The sequence below is a fragment of the Arvicanthis niloticus genome, chromosome 15 (assembly GCF_011762505.2).
Source record: "Arvicanthis niloticus isolate mArvNil1 chromosome 15, mArvNil1.pat.X, whole genome shotgun sequence".
Taxonomy (NCBI): domain Eukaryota; kingdom Metazoa; phylum Chordata; class Mammalia; order Rodentia; family Muridae; genus Arvicanthis; species Arvicanthis niloticus.
In genome coordinates this window covers 51,487,829-51,504,859 of record NC_047672.1, presented here as the reverse complement: position 1 = coordinate 51,504,859, position 17,031 = coordinate 51,487,829, and the positions used below count along the sequence as shown (strand labels likewise).

At 34.5% G+C, this 17,031-nt stretch overlaps 2 protein-coding genes across 10 annotated transcripts in view; one reads left to right on the top strand and one right to left on the bottom strand.

Annotated features, from left to right (window-relative positions):
• The window catches only part of Nxph1 (neurexophilin 1), a 290,286-nt gene that overhangs the window by 97,114 nt on the left and 176,141 nt on the right, over nucleotides 1-17,031 (top strand). The window lies entirely within an intron of this gene.
• Nucleotides 1-17,031, bottom strand: part of LOC143434569 (uncharacterized) — a 41,671-nt gene that overhangs the window by 10,917 nt on the left and 13,723 nt on the right. For 2 of the 9 annotated variants that reach the window (XR_013104177.1, XM_076913694.1), the window contains 4 exons: nucleotides 15,933-16,004; nucleotides 14,816-14,851; nucleotides 14,673-14,738; nucleotides 10,296-12,269 (listed from right to left, as the gene is read on the bottom strand). The exons of 1 other annotated variant lie outside the window; for it this stretch is intronic. Coding sequence is in view for 3 of the 8 variants with exons in the window: in XM_076913694.1 (XP_076769809.1) it covers nucleotides 12,110-12,269; nucleotides 14,673-14,738; nucleotides 14,816-14,851; nucleotides 15,933-16,004 (334 nt within the window). In the remaining 5 variants the exon portion in view is untranslated. Of the gene's footprint in view, nucleotides 1-7,314; nucleotides 7,675-10,295; nucleotides 12,270-14,672; nucleotides 14,852-15,932; nucleotides 16,005-17,031 lie in introns of those variants that run through there. 6 more of the 9 variants (XM_076913695.1, XR_013104178.1, XR_013104175.1 and 3 more) reach the window with 6 other exon arrangements.

Sequence of the window (17,031 nt, the reverse complement as noted above, 5' to 3'; positions counted from 1 at the left end):
AAATGAGGAGGAAGGTGCAATTGCTACTCACCACCTAATATCAGAGACACCATCCCAGACTGCCCTATCTAAAACTGAAGTCTATGCTTTATTTTGTCCTTATTGACATTTTAGCACTTTTTTCCTAAAATTTCTTATTGTCTAACTCCACCTACTGAAATCTATGTCACAGGTCCTTTGTCTTTTTCTCCTTGCTATAAACTTTACACAGGTAGACTCATACATGGTACATAGTAGATACACAAAAGAAGGTGAGTTAATAGCTCTTAGGAATGCCTTAGCTGTGAATATGCTTTTGTTTATATGATTAAGTCCCTTTCTATCAATATTATATGAATCTTAGGATTTATAGCACCCAGTGGTAATACAATAGCACTATGCTTTCTCATGTGGCTTCTCTTAGGCTGGCTATATGTAACCAGTCTTGAAGACAGTTTGTGTATAAGCTTTTGTCTTCTTGGATATGGTCAGTATAATGGCTTCCCAAATGCAGGTGCTTTTATTCCCAGTAGCTACAGAGGGGTCTAAGTTAGGAGCAACACCAGTAATTCTGCCTTGTGCTCCATAAAAAATTAATAGCTATAAAAGTCAAATTGGCTTACTCACTAGCAAATGAACTTTACAACCCGCTTTGGCTTACAGACTCTTAGTAACCAACACGTTAAAAAATACCAACCAGGGAAAGATATTTTCCTGTTTTATAGGCTTTAAAAAAACCATTTAATTCAATCTGGTACTCAGGCTGAATGTAAAATAGCTAAGGCAGTATTGATGGGATAACACATAATATAATTAAATCTATGTATCAATCCATCAAGTGTAAGATAAAAATCAATCATACACAAGCAGACACCTCCAGGCAGGGAAGGAGACAAGCCTTTTGCTGCAAACCTGTCCCCATATTGTGCCTTTACACTTTGGCCTCTTACTGGCACAATTTTCTCATCTGGCACAGGATTATCTTTTAGTATTTTTCTGGCATCCTACCTTATACAATGCTTTGGATACAACTGTCTGAGTTTGAGTTGGGGTTAGCTGTCTCTGGGAAAATGACAGAAAGTGACTTTCTCATATAAGTCACAAAGCATCAAAGAATCATGGTCAGAGATCTACTGGGAGTTTGACTAACTTGCAGAATCTTTGGTCTCTGTTCTATTTTGATTATGATAATGGAAGTATTCAAAAATCATATTGAAAAAAAAACCAGTTGTGTGCAGTCTCAGAGGAGAATTGGGATTCATCACTTAGCAAATGCTATGACTTTAGGCAAGATGGTGGGTCTTTTCATTTGTGGTTCCTTTGTAGAGACAATAAAGTATCCTCTTTTAACTCTGTTTTCTAGGTAAGTGTAGGAATAACTGAGGTAATGTACATAAGTATTGATCTTGGAGTCTGCTGATCATGGTGCTATGACTGTGGCTAGCTGCTAATTCTTACTGGGTGCTTACTGTCCGAGGGCAGTGCCATTAGTCCTTTATGTTTATTTCCTTCTTAAAATCTTGTTTGTTCACTTACACTTACTTTGCACAGTTAAGAACACAGATGTATAGAGAAATAAAGTAACCTGGTTTTAGTCACATAGTTGTAAAATGGTTAAGTAAAGTCAAGATTCCAGATTTACCTAATTTTAGATACCATACACATAACCATTCACTACTATTGATTTTTCAACTAGAGCTTATCTATTTATTGCTTTAAATTATCTTTATCTCCATCATCTATATTCATATTTATATCTGTATTCATATCTATGTCTATCTGTATCTCTATCATGGATCTCTATGTCATCTACATCTGTTTCCATTTATAACATCTGTCTATCTATCCATCCATTATTTATTTATTTATTTATCTATCTATCTATCTATCTATCTATCTATCTATCTATCTATCCAACAATCCATCCATTATCTATCTTCTTGTCTGTATATTTTTCTATCTATCTATCTACTTATCTATCTATCTATCTATCTATCCATCCATCCATCTATTATCTATCTACTTGTCTATCTATCTATCTATCTATCTATCTATCTATTTATCATCTATCTATCTATCTATCTATCTATCCATCCATCTATCCATTTTTTCAGATTATGATATAATCTTGCCACCTATTCTTTTATTTTTAACCTCACATATATATGATTTCACTTGTTCAACTTTTTGTTCTTTTTTTTTTATTGAAATAGGAATTCATAGAGCCAAGCTTGGCCTCGGAATTAATATGTAGTTGAGGCTGGACTTGAACTCCTTCCTTGTTATTCTGTTTGTATCTTCAAGTACTAGGATTGTAGGCATTGCCACCATATCTAATTTTTAATTTAACCCTGATGTCATTTTCCTGAGTAATCTATTGTTCTTCTGTAGACCCTGCAGTTCACCAGCTAACATATACTTTCAAAAGTAAGAACCTACCACATGGAACTTAAGATGGGAAAATAATCTGTTATTCTTTCTTCTCAGATCAGTGTTAAGTGGTGCATAGGATGATTTAGAATAGATGTTGATTACAAGTTGCATGCATCCATAAAGAGAACAATAAAGAAAATATCTGAAAACCAAATCAAGTTTCCTCTTGTTTATGGCTACCTGTGGCTAGTGGCATTGTCCTAATTTATTTCATTAGGCTTTATGCCTTTAAAATGCACTATAAAAAGCCTCTATTACTTGTATAGTAGAAAAATATTTCTTCACTTAAAAAAGCAAATTAATTTTAAGTAGACCCTCTTGTTGTTAGTCCCCTAAGACAGCTTCTTCAGCCTGCTATTCATGTCTAAGCATACATCCTGGTCACCTCCAAAAGACTCAGAGAGAAAAGCTAAAAGCTATTAATATCTTGTTGCCAAAAGGAAGAAGGAGGGAATGGTGAGAGGGTATGTTTTAAAACTCTCTGTGAGCTCTGTTAGTATGCCTCAGTTCACTGACCTTGAAAATTAACCTGGGGTATCCAGAGGACTAATCCCTGGAATAAACAAACACAGAGATAATTCATTTCTAATTTTGACCAAATGTTAACAACACATTGTGATGCATGATGCCAAAACTTATTAAGTTTCATGAAAACAACATCAATCAAGTCATTGGAAACACATAAAATCAATATGGGTGCTATTTTATAGATCAAGCTATCACTTGATAAATGGAATTTCTCTACTGTTTATTTATTTGTTTAGTTATTACTGGGTATATACAGAGGTCATTCTGAATTCTGAACAAATACTAGTGCCTCAAAGATAATTATTATGAAAATAACATCTTGTAAAAGGAAACATAATGAAAACAGTTCTAGCATGTTTTGGGGCCATAAAAGAACCTCTGGAAACATTTTCTTTTTGACAAAGTGATTGCTGTAAAGTGGCGCAGTGAAGCCATTTACCACAAGGTTGGAAACTATTGGGTATAAAAAATTGTAGACTGTGTAGAACAATCTGCCTCACCAGTAATCCCCTCCCAGGAGCAGGGATGCATTAAGCTACTTTGTACTGAGTTGCTTGGTAGCTAATGGGATAGAGGGCTCTGGAACTAAGGCATTTCATAATCTTTCATATAAAAGCAGAGTGTCTAAAATGGAGAGAGATGTTATTGTCGGTTTCTGAGAAATTTGAGAAGAAAATCCTATTTATCTGTGTGAGCCAAAGCAGAAATACCTTGTAATAATGATATCTTGAGAAGTATAATCTTCTCAAATATTTGATATGTTTTCAAATCTACTTTAGGGGTCTACTCTAGATGCAGAATTATACTAGGCAGCATTTTAAAAACTTTTCTTCATGAGAAAACTAAGCATTCACTCAAAATAATTTGCAGAATAAACAGTATAACATAGGCCATTGGCCTACTAAATAGGGCAGATTTATACTTTTGTGTACCTGGGGCATTTACCATTATGACCCAAATACTGTGAAAAACAAAAGAAGAAAAGAAATAATCCAAAGGAGGTGGAGGAGAACTCAGTACCCAGCTTGTATTGTTTACATTTAATTTTTTAATTGTTGATTGTAATGCTGATTACTTTATGTAATTAATTACATAGATGTAATTATATTTAATTCTTAGAGGATACCAAAAGAAAAGAAACACAGCATTCTGAAGCTTGTATAATTCACAAGCACTTTTCTTTTTACTTAGAAATTTTGAAATAGTTTAGATAAACCCAAAATTAGAATATGGAGGGGGTATAGAGACAAAACATCAATGATTTTTGATCAAATTATGCAAATAGTAGTTCTGTGTTTGAGTTAGGTTGTTTTGTGTTAAAAAAAGCAAATAGCCAATAATGATAATAAAGACAATATAAAGGAATACATAATATAATCTCATGGTTCACCAAAGATCTTTGGCAAAAGATTATTGTAAAAACTATTTAATTTATGATCTTGATGTTGTACTACTGATTACTCTTGTCTTTTAGCAGAAGAGAGACTAGCATTAAATAATCTAGTTTCTTATTTTGTGCTTACACTGAGTCCGGTTGGGATGCACATTAGATAAATGAAAAAAAAAGAAAAACAAAAAGGGGAACCCTTGAAGAATTAATAAAATAGCATGTTGATCACTCAAGATTCTGCTCTATTCTCTCAGTACTTAGAGTTCAGGGGAAGAAGAAAGAAATAATAAATGACAACAAAGTAAATCTGTACATGGAGACAAGTACTAGAAGGAAATGGAGAACATACTCAGGTGATCTTTCCAAGAAGAAGCTAGAGAAGGTTTCCTCATGGACACATTGCAATGATTTTAATCAATTTGTAACTATGGTAAAAGGCTTGGATTTCCAAAGGTGGACTCTAGATGTGTTATGAGACAGTGAAACAGTGTCTGACAGGACATCTCCACCATGATCCTCTCCAACCCATCAGACTGCTATGTCTTTTGGAAGCTTCTCTTTTCTTCCCATGCACCTCTCAACTCTCCCTTTGCCAGAATAACTCTGTTACTTTCTTTTTAATCTCTAGGTCCCAGTTTAAATGATACTTTGCTCAGACAGGTATTGTCTCTTTCCAAATACTTCTTACTCCTACTTTGTAAATAGGCGTCACCTTGGTGATTATGTGTCAGTATCAGGCTACCTTCACAGTCTCACTGGGAGAGTGCTAAATTCATTCTGCTCATCAAACTTTTTATTTTGTTTCTTTTAGATCCCTGTAAATATGAGGCTTAAAGTCAAGAAGAGGTTATCTATTCAGGGGTTGAACTCACATGTGTAAATGAACATAATAATACAGAATATTTGAAGTTCATTTATGATTATTTAAAGAACCATTGATGGTTGATAGTAGATAGATTTTGGGTTATAAAAATATTTTAGAATATTTATATTTTAATGATTATATCCCAAAGATTGGATTAGTAACAACCTTTTCAACTATTGTTTATTATTCTAATGAAAGTATGATGAGATATATTATGGTCACTGTGGTTGTAAATGGCTCTTCTGCTAGTAGGTTGCCTGGACAATTACCAGTTGGCTAAATAAGTTAATTATAATTTATTTTGCCTATTTAAGGAAGTACTCAATAAGTTTTGTTTAACAATAGGGGAAGAAGGCTCTTAGGATTATTAGTAGATTTAAAAAAGGGAGTACTATAATACCATCCCTAGTTTAAAATATGACATTCTGACTATGAGGTAGAAAATGTATTTTAGGGTCTCAGGTACAGTGTTAACGAAGAGGAACTATGCAGAAAATTACAATATCTTGGATAAGAAAGTATAGTGACTTAGATTATGCAGTAGAAATAGAGACAGAGTTTGTGATGAAACTCTAAGATACAATCTGAAGGATTTGTTTAATGGATTAGACATAGGTTGAAAAAAGTTAAGGCTGCTTGCTGGCATTTTCACATAGTTAGTTGATGGTTGTGTCATTTACTGAGATGGAAAGATAAGACTAGAATATAAGTTGCTTAAGAGTTCCATTATGAAAGTTTGAATGACAAGTTGCCAAATTATGAAAAAAAAAAGTGTTTGTTCTGAGCAGTGACTGCAAAGTGTTGTTTTTACTGTGAATTCTTAATAAATCAATTCTTAATTTGCTTTTATGCCATGAACTTCTAAGAGTGAAATGCTTTTATTTTTTTTGCATTTATTTTTTACTCTTTAAATTTCTGGCATCTCTTAATGAACTGGACGAATAAATGGATGAATGGATGGATGGATGGATGGATGGATGGATAGATGGATGGCTGAGCCCAGACTTCCACAATGCTTACTCTTTCTCTATTTTGTCTCTTGTCTGTAGTAGCTCTATGAGCTATCTTTCTGCTTTGTTAAGTAGCTCACAATATAAGGAACACCATTAAAGCAAGAATAACTACACTGGGTGCTATCTACGGGAGGCTAATCCAGCTTGTATTTTTTTTTTTTTGAAGCCATGTTTCTCATTTTGAAAAGTAAGAATTTTCTTCTACATTAAAAATTGTATAAATAGTATTTATTTCTGTCTGAGATGTTTGAGAGGTGATATATATATGTATAAAATATATGATATATATATCCATGAAAACATGCATCTCATTGTAAAATAAGACTAATCATGAAATAGTGATAACAATAAGAGCAGAATTAATAATAACCTACACCTTCAAATATTCTTATAGAATCAAATTCATAAAACATGTTCAAATGGTTAATCTTCATTGTCACTGTGACTAGATTTGGAACAAACAAGCAGCCATAGCTCTGGTTTTATGTCCTTGAGGGACTGTTAAGAGAGACTTAAATGAGGCAGAGACCACTCCTGAGCATAGATGGAATTACACATTTGTCTGGGGCTATGAGAATTAACAGGGCAAAGAAGAATGTAAGGTTAGTACCAATATTCGTATCTCTGCTTTTTGAATGGACACAGTGCTACCATGACTCCAGCTGTCATATCTTCTCTGTTGCGATAGGTGTTATTCCTTCAAATGATCAGCCAGAACAAGTCCTTTCTCCCTTAAGCTGCTTTAGTGAGAATTTTCTTTTTTTAAATAGCAATGATAAAAATTAACATATCTTGTTAGAAATAAACATCTAGTAGCCATTGGTTCACAATAGTTATCCTATTTCAGATAACATGATTTTTTTTGACTAGGAAGTGCCAGAACTAGTACTTACTTGTTTTTGCAAATACCAAAACCACTTCCATTTATTTTTCAGTTGTGCATTCTGATTTTCTTCCCAGAAAGTGGAGCTGAGCCATGCTTCATCTTACAATGTGTAGATAATGCATGAAGTAGTGATGAACATATTTTAGGGGTAAGAGTCACTCTGGGATTGAATCTACACTTGGTTAATATCTACCTATGCAAGAGTTGGAAAATTACTCACTATTTATGTATCTCTGTGTCATCATTTGTAAGCAGGGATAGTAATAATTTCTTCCAGCTTTAATGATGCAGACTGATGCAGCAGATATAATGTATGCCAACTGCTTGTCTGTATTCGAGGCATGAATAAATCCAATGAAGAGCATCTACACAAATTGTTTTGCCTCATTCTCCAATGACAAAAGATTTTTATGTTTCTGGATCACTGCAGCAGTCATATGGACTTTTAGAAGATGGTCTGAATCCAGCAGCCTGGTCAGGCAAAAGTATCGATTCAAATGTTTTCCTGGCAAACACTGTCAGAATTCTCTAGTTTAGTGTTCAGAGATGAAAGAAATGCTGAAGGCCCAACCACTAACTCCTGTCGATTTGAACAAAAGGGAAAAGGTTATTGAAGGGGAGTCTGTGGAAAAGAGTTAAAACTGATATATTGCCCAATGTGTTTGGAGGTCTGAAAAGCAAAATATGGAAATATTTAAAGTTATTAACAACTCATGTGAACCTAAGAAAACATAACAAATTAAATAGATGTTATCACAGCACAAATCCTTTATCTCAACAGTGAACAGTATTTCAGACAAATATATAAACAAAAGACACCCATGTAACCAAGAATTGTAACTTAAATCTACTTAAAAAAACATGCAGGAGTAAAAAACAAGACGATCAGGATGAAGTTGCATAGCTAAATGGCTTGTCTTATCTATGCTTTATTCTAAAGAGCAATGCTTGTATTCAGAAACATGAAAGCGAGTAGGGAAAGGCAGATGAGTTAAAGATGATGAGTAAAGGGCTTGTGAGTGGGGGGTGCTCTGTGGAGGATACTGGCTCCTCTTCTATGATCTTACAAACTGACTTAAAACAGTGGTCATTCTGATTAAAAAACAAGCCAGAAAGATGATAGGAATCACAAAATGTCAATATGATATGTACAAATATTTATCTTTTTATCTTTCCTAAATGAGGTAAAAATGAGTAGCAGTAAAATCTGTATGAATCTTTTCTTTGTCAGAATGCTTATTAGATTTTTATATTGCTTATGGAACTGCACTTCCACATAGTATGTATAGGTCTGACCGTAGAATGCAGAAATGGGTAATAGAATTTTTATGGCATTTAGATATAAACTTAAGATGTTATTTAATGTTGGAAATAAAGCACATGTTGAATAAATCATCAACAAACTTGCATTTGTGAAATTACCCAAAATACCTTCAATAAAAATACCACTTATAAAATTTTCAAAGTAGGTGGTTATAGCACAAGAAAATATTCTACTGCTATACTTTTAGCTTATAGAATGCAGAAACAGTATTTCCTACTTTTAGTAATTGTTGAAAAAATGACACTAATGTATGTATTATAAATGTTTCTTTTTGTTAATAACTTTAATGTTATTTCTACTAATGAATATGCAATATATACTTACACTTCACTTAGAGGTTTTTAAACCACAAATCTATTTTCATAAGCTTGCTTGTTTTCTATTTTATGTTTTTTAAGAACTACATTATCCTGTCACATATTAATTTTACATTCATTAACAGTTTCTGTAATCTTAAAAATTAATATATGTTATCAGTTTGGGAGAAAAATAAGTGTTGTCATTGTGTAGTCATAGAAATGTCTGAGAAATCATCTGGGAAAATAACTCACTTCTGCTTTGGGTATTCAAAATATTTTTCTAGTATTGGTGGACTTAGTCTTTTCAAAATCCAAGGGAAGTAGTACACAAATGTAGAAATATTCTTCAGGTAGATTCTTTTAAGACTTTATTGAGAACTAGATGGTAAAGCTAACGTATTCCTTTCATATTGTAATGGAAGCTGATATTCCCACATGAGGCGTGTGCCTCTTACCTACTGGCATCACATCCAATAAACTCACATTATAAAGTAATCCACTTACACTAGAACTGCTTCTTTGGATAAAAGTGGCATTAAAGTGGCAAAATGAAACAGCAACAAACTGATAAAATGTCACAGAAGTTTGAAGACATAGGATAGTAGATAGCAATGTGCATTCCCTCTGAGAACAGGGAAACAACTTTAGTCTTGCCATTTCCCAAGCTTATTGCATCAAGAGAATTTCCAGTCTACTACACAAGGGTGGGAATTTATGTGGACCTTGGTCAATTTTTGAGTGAGTTGTTGGAGCTGAGAGAATGTAGAGAACAAGGCGGTAGGAGTTTGAAACAACTGGTCACACTACATCTGATCTGGTAGAATAAAGCCTCCATATGCTCGTTATAGGCAGTTGAAGAACCAACTTAGGTAATGTGGCGGTTCACTTTTAGGGTGGCCCTTTAATAACCCAATTAACCTATCCAAATAATCCCTCATGGGATTGTCCAGAGAATTTTCTCCTAGATTCCAGATCCTGTCAAGATGATATTCTTTAAATATTATTTATTTATTGATTTGTGTGTGTATGAGTGTGGGTGCTTGTGTATGTGGTGCATGGATGGCTGTGTGCATATATCACAGGGGACACGTGGAAATTAGAGGATAACAGTTAGAAGCCACCTTGGACTCCAGGGATTGGACTTATGTATATGACTAGTGTTTTTACCTGTTGAGCCATCTCACTGGTACCTGTACTATCCTTTAATGATGAAAATAAGTTTAAAATCAATGAAGTCCTCCATAAATATTAAAATTTGCTTGGCAACAGTTCAAGTAAAAATATCCTTTGAATTTAGGAGGAAACCATTTCTATGTCAGAAGGGAAAAAACATGATGTTAAAGTATATAAATATGACTAATAAAATAGTATAATTATATATATTATTTTACTCAGAAAGAACTAGGACATAAGATGTATTCAGCAAAGAAAAATTGCTCTTGATCAATCAATTAGGAGACTGACCTGTAGAATTACTGCATATTTTCATTGTTTAAAATTTTCATTATATTTGTATATTCTTAAATGTGTGTGTGTGTGTGTGTGTGTGTGTGTGTGTGTGTGTGTGTGTGTGACAAAACAGAAAACAACTTACAGAAAACAGCTCTTAAATAATTCTTCCACCATGTGACTTCTAGGGAGACAGGCTTGGTGACTATTGTTCTAGTTACTTTTCTGTTGCTGTGATAGATTACCAGAAACTCCTTAAGAAGGAAAACATTTATTTCAGTTTGCAGATTATTTCCTGGATAGCAAGAAACTGGATATAGGAACTGAAGCACAGATTGTAGAGGAACATTGCTTACTGGCTTGATCAGAACGACATGTTCTGCTATCCTTATGTAGTCCAGGCCTATCTATCCAGGGAGAACAGAATTTGTAGTGGGCTAGGCCCTTCTACATCAGTTGGTAATCAGGAAAAAACTTCACAGATAAGCTCAAAGATCCTCCTGTTGGAGGCAATTTTTTCAAATGAAGTTCCCCCCTTCCCAGGATTTTCCTTTTGCATAAGTGCATAAATATATATGATTCTGAAAGTATAAACTTAAGCTGTACAGCATTGTTTTGATTCCCACTCTATATTCATTCAATAGAATATACAGACTTTGGGTCTGTTTAATTTTGGTGGGTGATGTTTTTATTCATTAGAATTTTAAAAATTATTTTAAAAACCTGACAATGTATAACAGCCATCACATGCGTCTTGCTGGCCCTCATTTTATTTTTACATTGCATATACAGTCTCAAAACTGACAAAAATTTAACCTAGACATATATTTTAAAATGACATTTAAATCTATTCTTTGAAAATAGATGCCTTGTCAAGTCATCATTCGAAGTGCTTCCTCTGGCAGCAGATGGGAGAAGTTGTAGAGACCCACAGCCAGACATTATGCAGAGAGGCTAAATTAGAGGTCTCCATCAGGTCTCTTCATCCAAGATAGGGGAACCTCCAATAGAAGATGAGTAGAAAAGACTGTAGGAGTTAGAGGGATTGAGGACACCAGGAAAGCATGGCCCAATCAATTAAACATGGCTCATATGAGCTCACAGAGACTGAAAGGTAAGTGTGGAGGCTTCAGCTGTTTGCACCAGGGCCTCTGCTTATATATCATGGCTGTTAGCTTGGTGGTTTTATAAGACTCCTAACAGTGGGAGTGGGTGTGTCTCTAACTCTTTTTTTATTCATTGGATATTTTATTTATTTACATTTCAGATGTTATCCCCTTTCCCCATTTCCAGCCCCAGAAACACCCTATCCCATCCCCCTTTCTCCTGTTTGCTATTACATCATCTTAATTACATGCATGTATTAAGGTCAGTTCTAGGTTGAGGAACTAGCAATACAATAGATGTAAATAGTCATGGAACAAGCAAGACAATAAATACAAATTGCCAAAGAACAAGCAAGTCCTGTGATCAATCCCATGATCACTGTTTCTAAGGGCTTATCAGGATGACCAAAATATCTGAGCCTACTTTCCTGTCCTAGCCCCAAATCCTTTTCATGCCTGAAGCTTAATTCTTTGTTCTAGCCTAATATTTAGATTCCTGCCTGAAATTACTTCTTTGTTCCAGCCTCATGTCAGATTCCTGCCTGAAGCCAATTTCCTTGTCCATGGCCAATGTCAGCCTCAAAAGTTCTCCACATTTCCCTCTTTTTTTTTAATTTCACAAACAAGTCTGAGTCTGTTTTAGGTCATTCTGACAAAATGCCTTCTTTACCCATCATGGAATATGCATTAGCAAAGGCAGTGCACTTATGTCCTAGGTTGTTAAGGCTCTGTGCAAAATCTGACCCATCTTTGGCTTGCCAGCCTGTTAAATTGATAACTCTGTCTGGGGCTTTTTTTTCTCTGATTCTTTTGCTTGCTCTTGAGGCTCTTTTCCTTCTATAGGGTTTTCTTATCCAGCCTTGATATGATGATGTTTTGTCTTGTCTTATTGTACCTGGTTTGTCTTGTTTGTCTTTCATCTCTTGGAGGCCTGTTCTTTTCTAAAGAGGAAACAGAGGGTAGTGGATCTGGGGGAGACAGGACAACGTACATGGAGCTAGGAGGAGTAGAGAGATGGGAAACTGTGTGTTGGGATATATTGTATAAAAGAATCTATTTTCAATTAAAAAGAAAGAAAGTCATACATGTATCCAGTCTATGTTTGTTGTATCTGTGCCTCAAATACATTTCCCTCCCAACTTCATTTTAAAAAAACATTATTTTATAACCCATGGAGTCTAGTTAGTGTTGTCTTTATGTGTCCAGGCATTGGGCCATTTACTGAAGCATGATATCATACCAGTGGCTACACCCCCAAAGAAAAGTAATTCTTCCTTTCTAGAAATTTATCAACTATCAATAGCTTCTCATCTAGTAGTGGGGCCTTAGGAGATCTTTCCCTACCTATTTTGAAAATTTAACTGGCTTGATCTTGGTAGAACCTGTACAGGTAATGATAGCTTCTATGGATTACGGTGCAGAAGACATGTGAGGCCCCGAAAATGTTTTACAACATTGCTCTCCAAACTCTAGCTCTTGTATTTTTTCTACCCCATTTTCCTTGAGATTTCCCCAAGTCTTGGGTATGTATGTTCCATCTATGGCTAAGTAGTAAGAGTCACATATTCTCCATACTCTGATCAATTATTATTCTCCATATTAATCACTTCTCACTGAGGAAAAATGCTTTGTTGACTAAGGTTGAGAGCAACAAAAGATATAAGTATTTTAGACTTAATGTTTCCCCCTACAGTGGGTGTCCTTTTGGGTAAACTTTTCTAATTAGTTTACTAATTATACTATATGTATAAGTAGCTGATATTTTCACCATTCCAAACTTTGCATAAATACTGATAGGAGATTGCCCTGGTGTCCAGTTGTATCTCAACTACTATCTTGTGCCTTTTTATGCTGAAACCACAGAATGCCTTTCCCAGTTCTATTTTACTTTCCAAATTTCATCCATTCAAGCACTATTTTTCAACTGCAGACTTTCCATATATTATGATCTGCCAATTATCTTTAGGTATTTACTACACAGGATTTAATATACAATCAAGACTACAATATTATAAGCAGGTTGTTATGCATGAATTTTTAAGTTCAACAATTTAAACCATAGTATATAATACTAATTTGGGGATGATCATAACAATGCAAGTGCAGGGTCAAATTCCCAAAACTTCATATTTATTAAGACTAAGGCTCAGGAATTTGTATTTGGTTAAAGATCTTAAGAAAATCATGATGTAACAATTTTCATATAATGATAAAGGACAAAGCTCAAATTTTGTTAGTAGATTTCAGTGCACTTGGATACACACTATGTCATCTCTCTTTACATCAATAGGCAGAATGCTTAGTAGATAACAGATGCTAATCAATTTATTGACAGTGCAGTTGAACATTTTGTGTCTATTAATAGGAACATAAGAAATACCAATCAGCTAACTGATATTTAAACTTTTTGTCTCTGCATTCTTTAGTTAGGTTTTAATAATGCAAGTGGTTGCATAGCCAATTATTTGATTTAAAAAATGTCTACACTTGTGATTCCACTTCTCATTTGAGCAATAGAACTGGAAAACTGGAAAAGATCTCTAGAATTAGTTTAGCTTGGTTTTCTCAGTTCTTGATAAAAAACACCAGAGCTTGTGAGAAGTTAAGTGACTTACCCGAGTTCACTTAGTTAATTAGTAAGAAAGGTAAACTACGGAGACTGAAGTCTCCATTTTCTTTAACTTAGGGGTTTCATTGCTGTATCTGTAGTCAAAGAAAACTTCACAAGCAGTCACAGGAGTAAGGCGATTGAAACATGCATTTGTTAGGGTTAAGTGACTTAAAACTACATCTTACTGTGAAGAACTCCTAGAAATGGTTACTTTAGACATTTGCTGTGGATATTTTGGTTCCCAAAGTCTTTTATTTTGTAGGATCTCCTATGCATTGTACACATTTTAGCAGAATCTCTGGCCTCTAATCCCTGGTTTCCAGGATCATCCACCTATCCTAGCTGTGACAATCAAAATGTCTTTAGTTGAAAACCTCTGCTTAACCATGAGAAGATATAGATTCTTGATTTCTGTGAAGAGTCATGAGAATTTGTATGTGAGAAGGTACTTTGCCTATGAAACACAGTCTGCAGACATCCCATGTATAAGCTGTAAACAAATGAGTGGTGTAGCTGGGCATGCAATGTAATGCCCTAGTGTAGCATGCACTAAGGTATAGGATGGCAGGATTTAGATTTTTAAAGTTGTCTTATTTATATGAATTTTATTGCAGTACTTAAAATGTTATTTATCAGTGCTATAGTGCTTGTTACTTCTCAAAGTGAAGCATTATGCCATAGTATAAAGAGTGGTTTCCAGCACTTATAAAGCAGAGTATAGGTGTCCTCAACATGAACAATTAATCTTCTGAATTTTTCAAAAGTCAAGAAAAACTGTACAGACATTACCTTAGTGAAATGTAAATATGTACAATGTCCTCTTGATGGAAGGCTGTATCCTCTTTTATTTCTTTGCTTTGAATGTAGAAATTCATTTGATCACTTCAGTTAAACCTCACCACAGCAGAATCATCACTTAATGGATACCTTACCTGCTTCTCTTTGCTTCTATGCTGAAGGAATGCCATCTGTTTTTATAGAGTAGGAAATAAGCATATGGGTTTAATAGAGGAGCAACTCATTATCCAGAAGCAACACGGGAAACATTTCTTTAAGACCATTATGCCTCTAAAATAAAGAGGACTGTTTTTGAAGAGCTCTTCCTCCACCACAAAGAATAGCTTGTCTAATGGAGGCAGCATGTGGAGCAGGAGGGGCTGGAGAGGGTTGTAGCTTTGTGTTCCAGTACTCACTTTGTCTCTGGAACACTTTGTCATTTGGGGATCACTGTTTTTCATCACTTTATAAAAATGTTGAGCAAGGACCTGATCTCATATATATCAGTACTTCATGTCTATAGTAGAAGATCTGGTTATTTATGCTGCCAAGATTATTATTATTATTATTATTATTATTATTATTATTATTATTATTATCATCATCATCATTATAATCATCATCATCATCATTATTATTATTTTTACAGAGGCAAGTTTCAAATAATAATGTACACTTCATCAGAAGCTTATATGTAGGAATTTACTGGAAGGACGTACACACATCGAGAACTTGGTACACCATTATTAACATAAAGTAAAATATTAACCTCCAGGTGGTTTTTTTCTTTATGATTTAAAAACATACTGTATTATCCATGGGAACATTGTGATCTGTGAGGTTAACCAGTTGTTTAATACTTAAAAGAAATATTTGATTGTTATAATATTGAGGATTGTCATGATTAAAATGTATATTATGAATATTAAGTATTTGGGTTTCAGTTAGAATATTAACATCCAGTGGAGAATACATATGTCCCTTTTGGTATCATTTTTTTCTTACTCATTCCATGGTATTGAGCACAGTCAACCCTTAACACAATTACATCAAAGTCTTTTTCAAGTTAGCTCCTGGCCACAGACTGGCATAGGAAGTCAGTATCTGGGCTTAATTATGTTGACGAACAAAGAAGTTACTTTTGTATATGGAATAAAAATATGTACAGTAGGTAGGGAGAGCAGCTGTTGCATTTTTATTTGCCCTAAAGGTTGTAACAAAAGGTCAGGCATATTTTGATTCTAGCTATTGAAAACATCAACAATTAGGTACCTTGCAAACTTGCATAGGTTTGGTGTATGAACCGGAAACTTCTTTTTCATGTTCACAGGACTCCGCACTTGGCTGTAATGAATTAGAGATGCAAGTGGCAAGAAGATTGACATGCTAGCCTTTCCAAGCATATTCAGAGAAATATTCCTGCCCTTCAGTTCTTTTACTTTACAAAAGTGAGCACATTAACATATGTTATTCCCACTCATGCCAAAGGGAAATTGAGTTTGGGAAACATGCAGAAACTGGAGAAAATTGCAAACACAAAGAAAGTAGGTCGCATCAAGTGATTATTGAAACCAGATGGGGCCATCCTTCCCTGGTGTTTCTGGAGCCTCTTTTCATACATTTGTGGTCACCTCAGTGGAATTAATTGTAGTAACTTTCTTAGTCACTGTTTTAGATATATTGGTCTATAAATGGTGGTTTACACCTGTAATCCTAGAAGCCTAGAGAATGAGCAAGATAATAGCTAGGGACCCCAGGCTAGCCTAGCCTATCAAATAAGACCCCATCTAAAAAGCAAGCAAGCAAGCAAGCAAGCAAGCAAGCAAGCAAGCAAGCAAGCAAAATAACAACAATAGGTACAAAACTACAAAATAACAAATTTTAACATCTAAGTTTGGTACCATTATAACAAACCCAGACTAAGAAGGTAAAAAAGTTTGTCTTCTGCTTTCCTGCTTTCCTGCTCATTAATCACAAATTAACTCATAATTTCCTTCTTTGTCTCTCTTTCAGTAAGCTGTCACACAAACTCTGTTGATGAGGCTATCATCATTTCTGGTTCAAAAATAATGGCAAATATAGTGTTGAGGATGACAAAGCAGCCATGATAGTGACAGTGATGACGACATCTGACTATACATCTTGAATCTTGTATTTCTTCTGCTTACGTGTTCTGTTACTACAGTCAAAGAAATTTCATAATACAAAATATCCTTAGCCTTGTTAATTTTTAGTGTGGCCATTGTAAATGAGCTGACATATCAGAAAGTAGAATTTTCCTGGATAATAAACTAAGATGTTTAACGATGACATGGTTTTTATAGGGAAATAACTATTATTTGCTTTTAAAGTCTGATTAATATAACTTTTG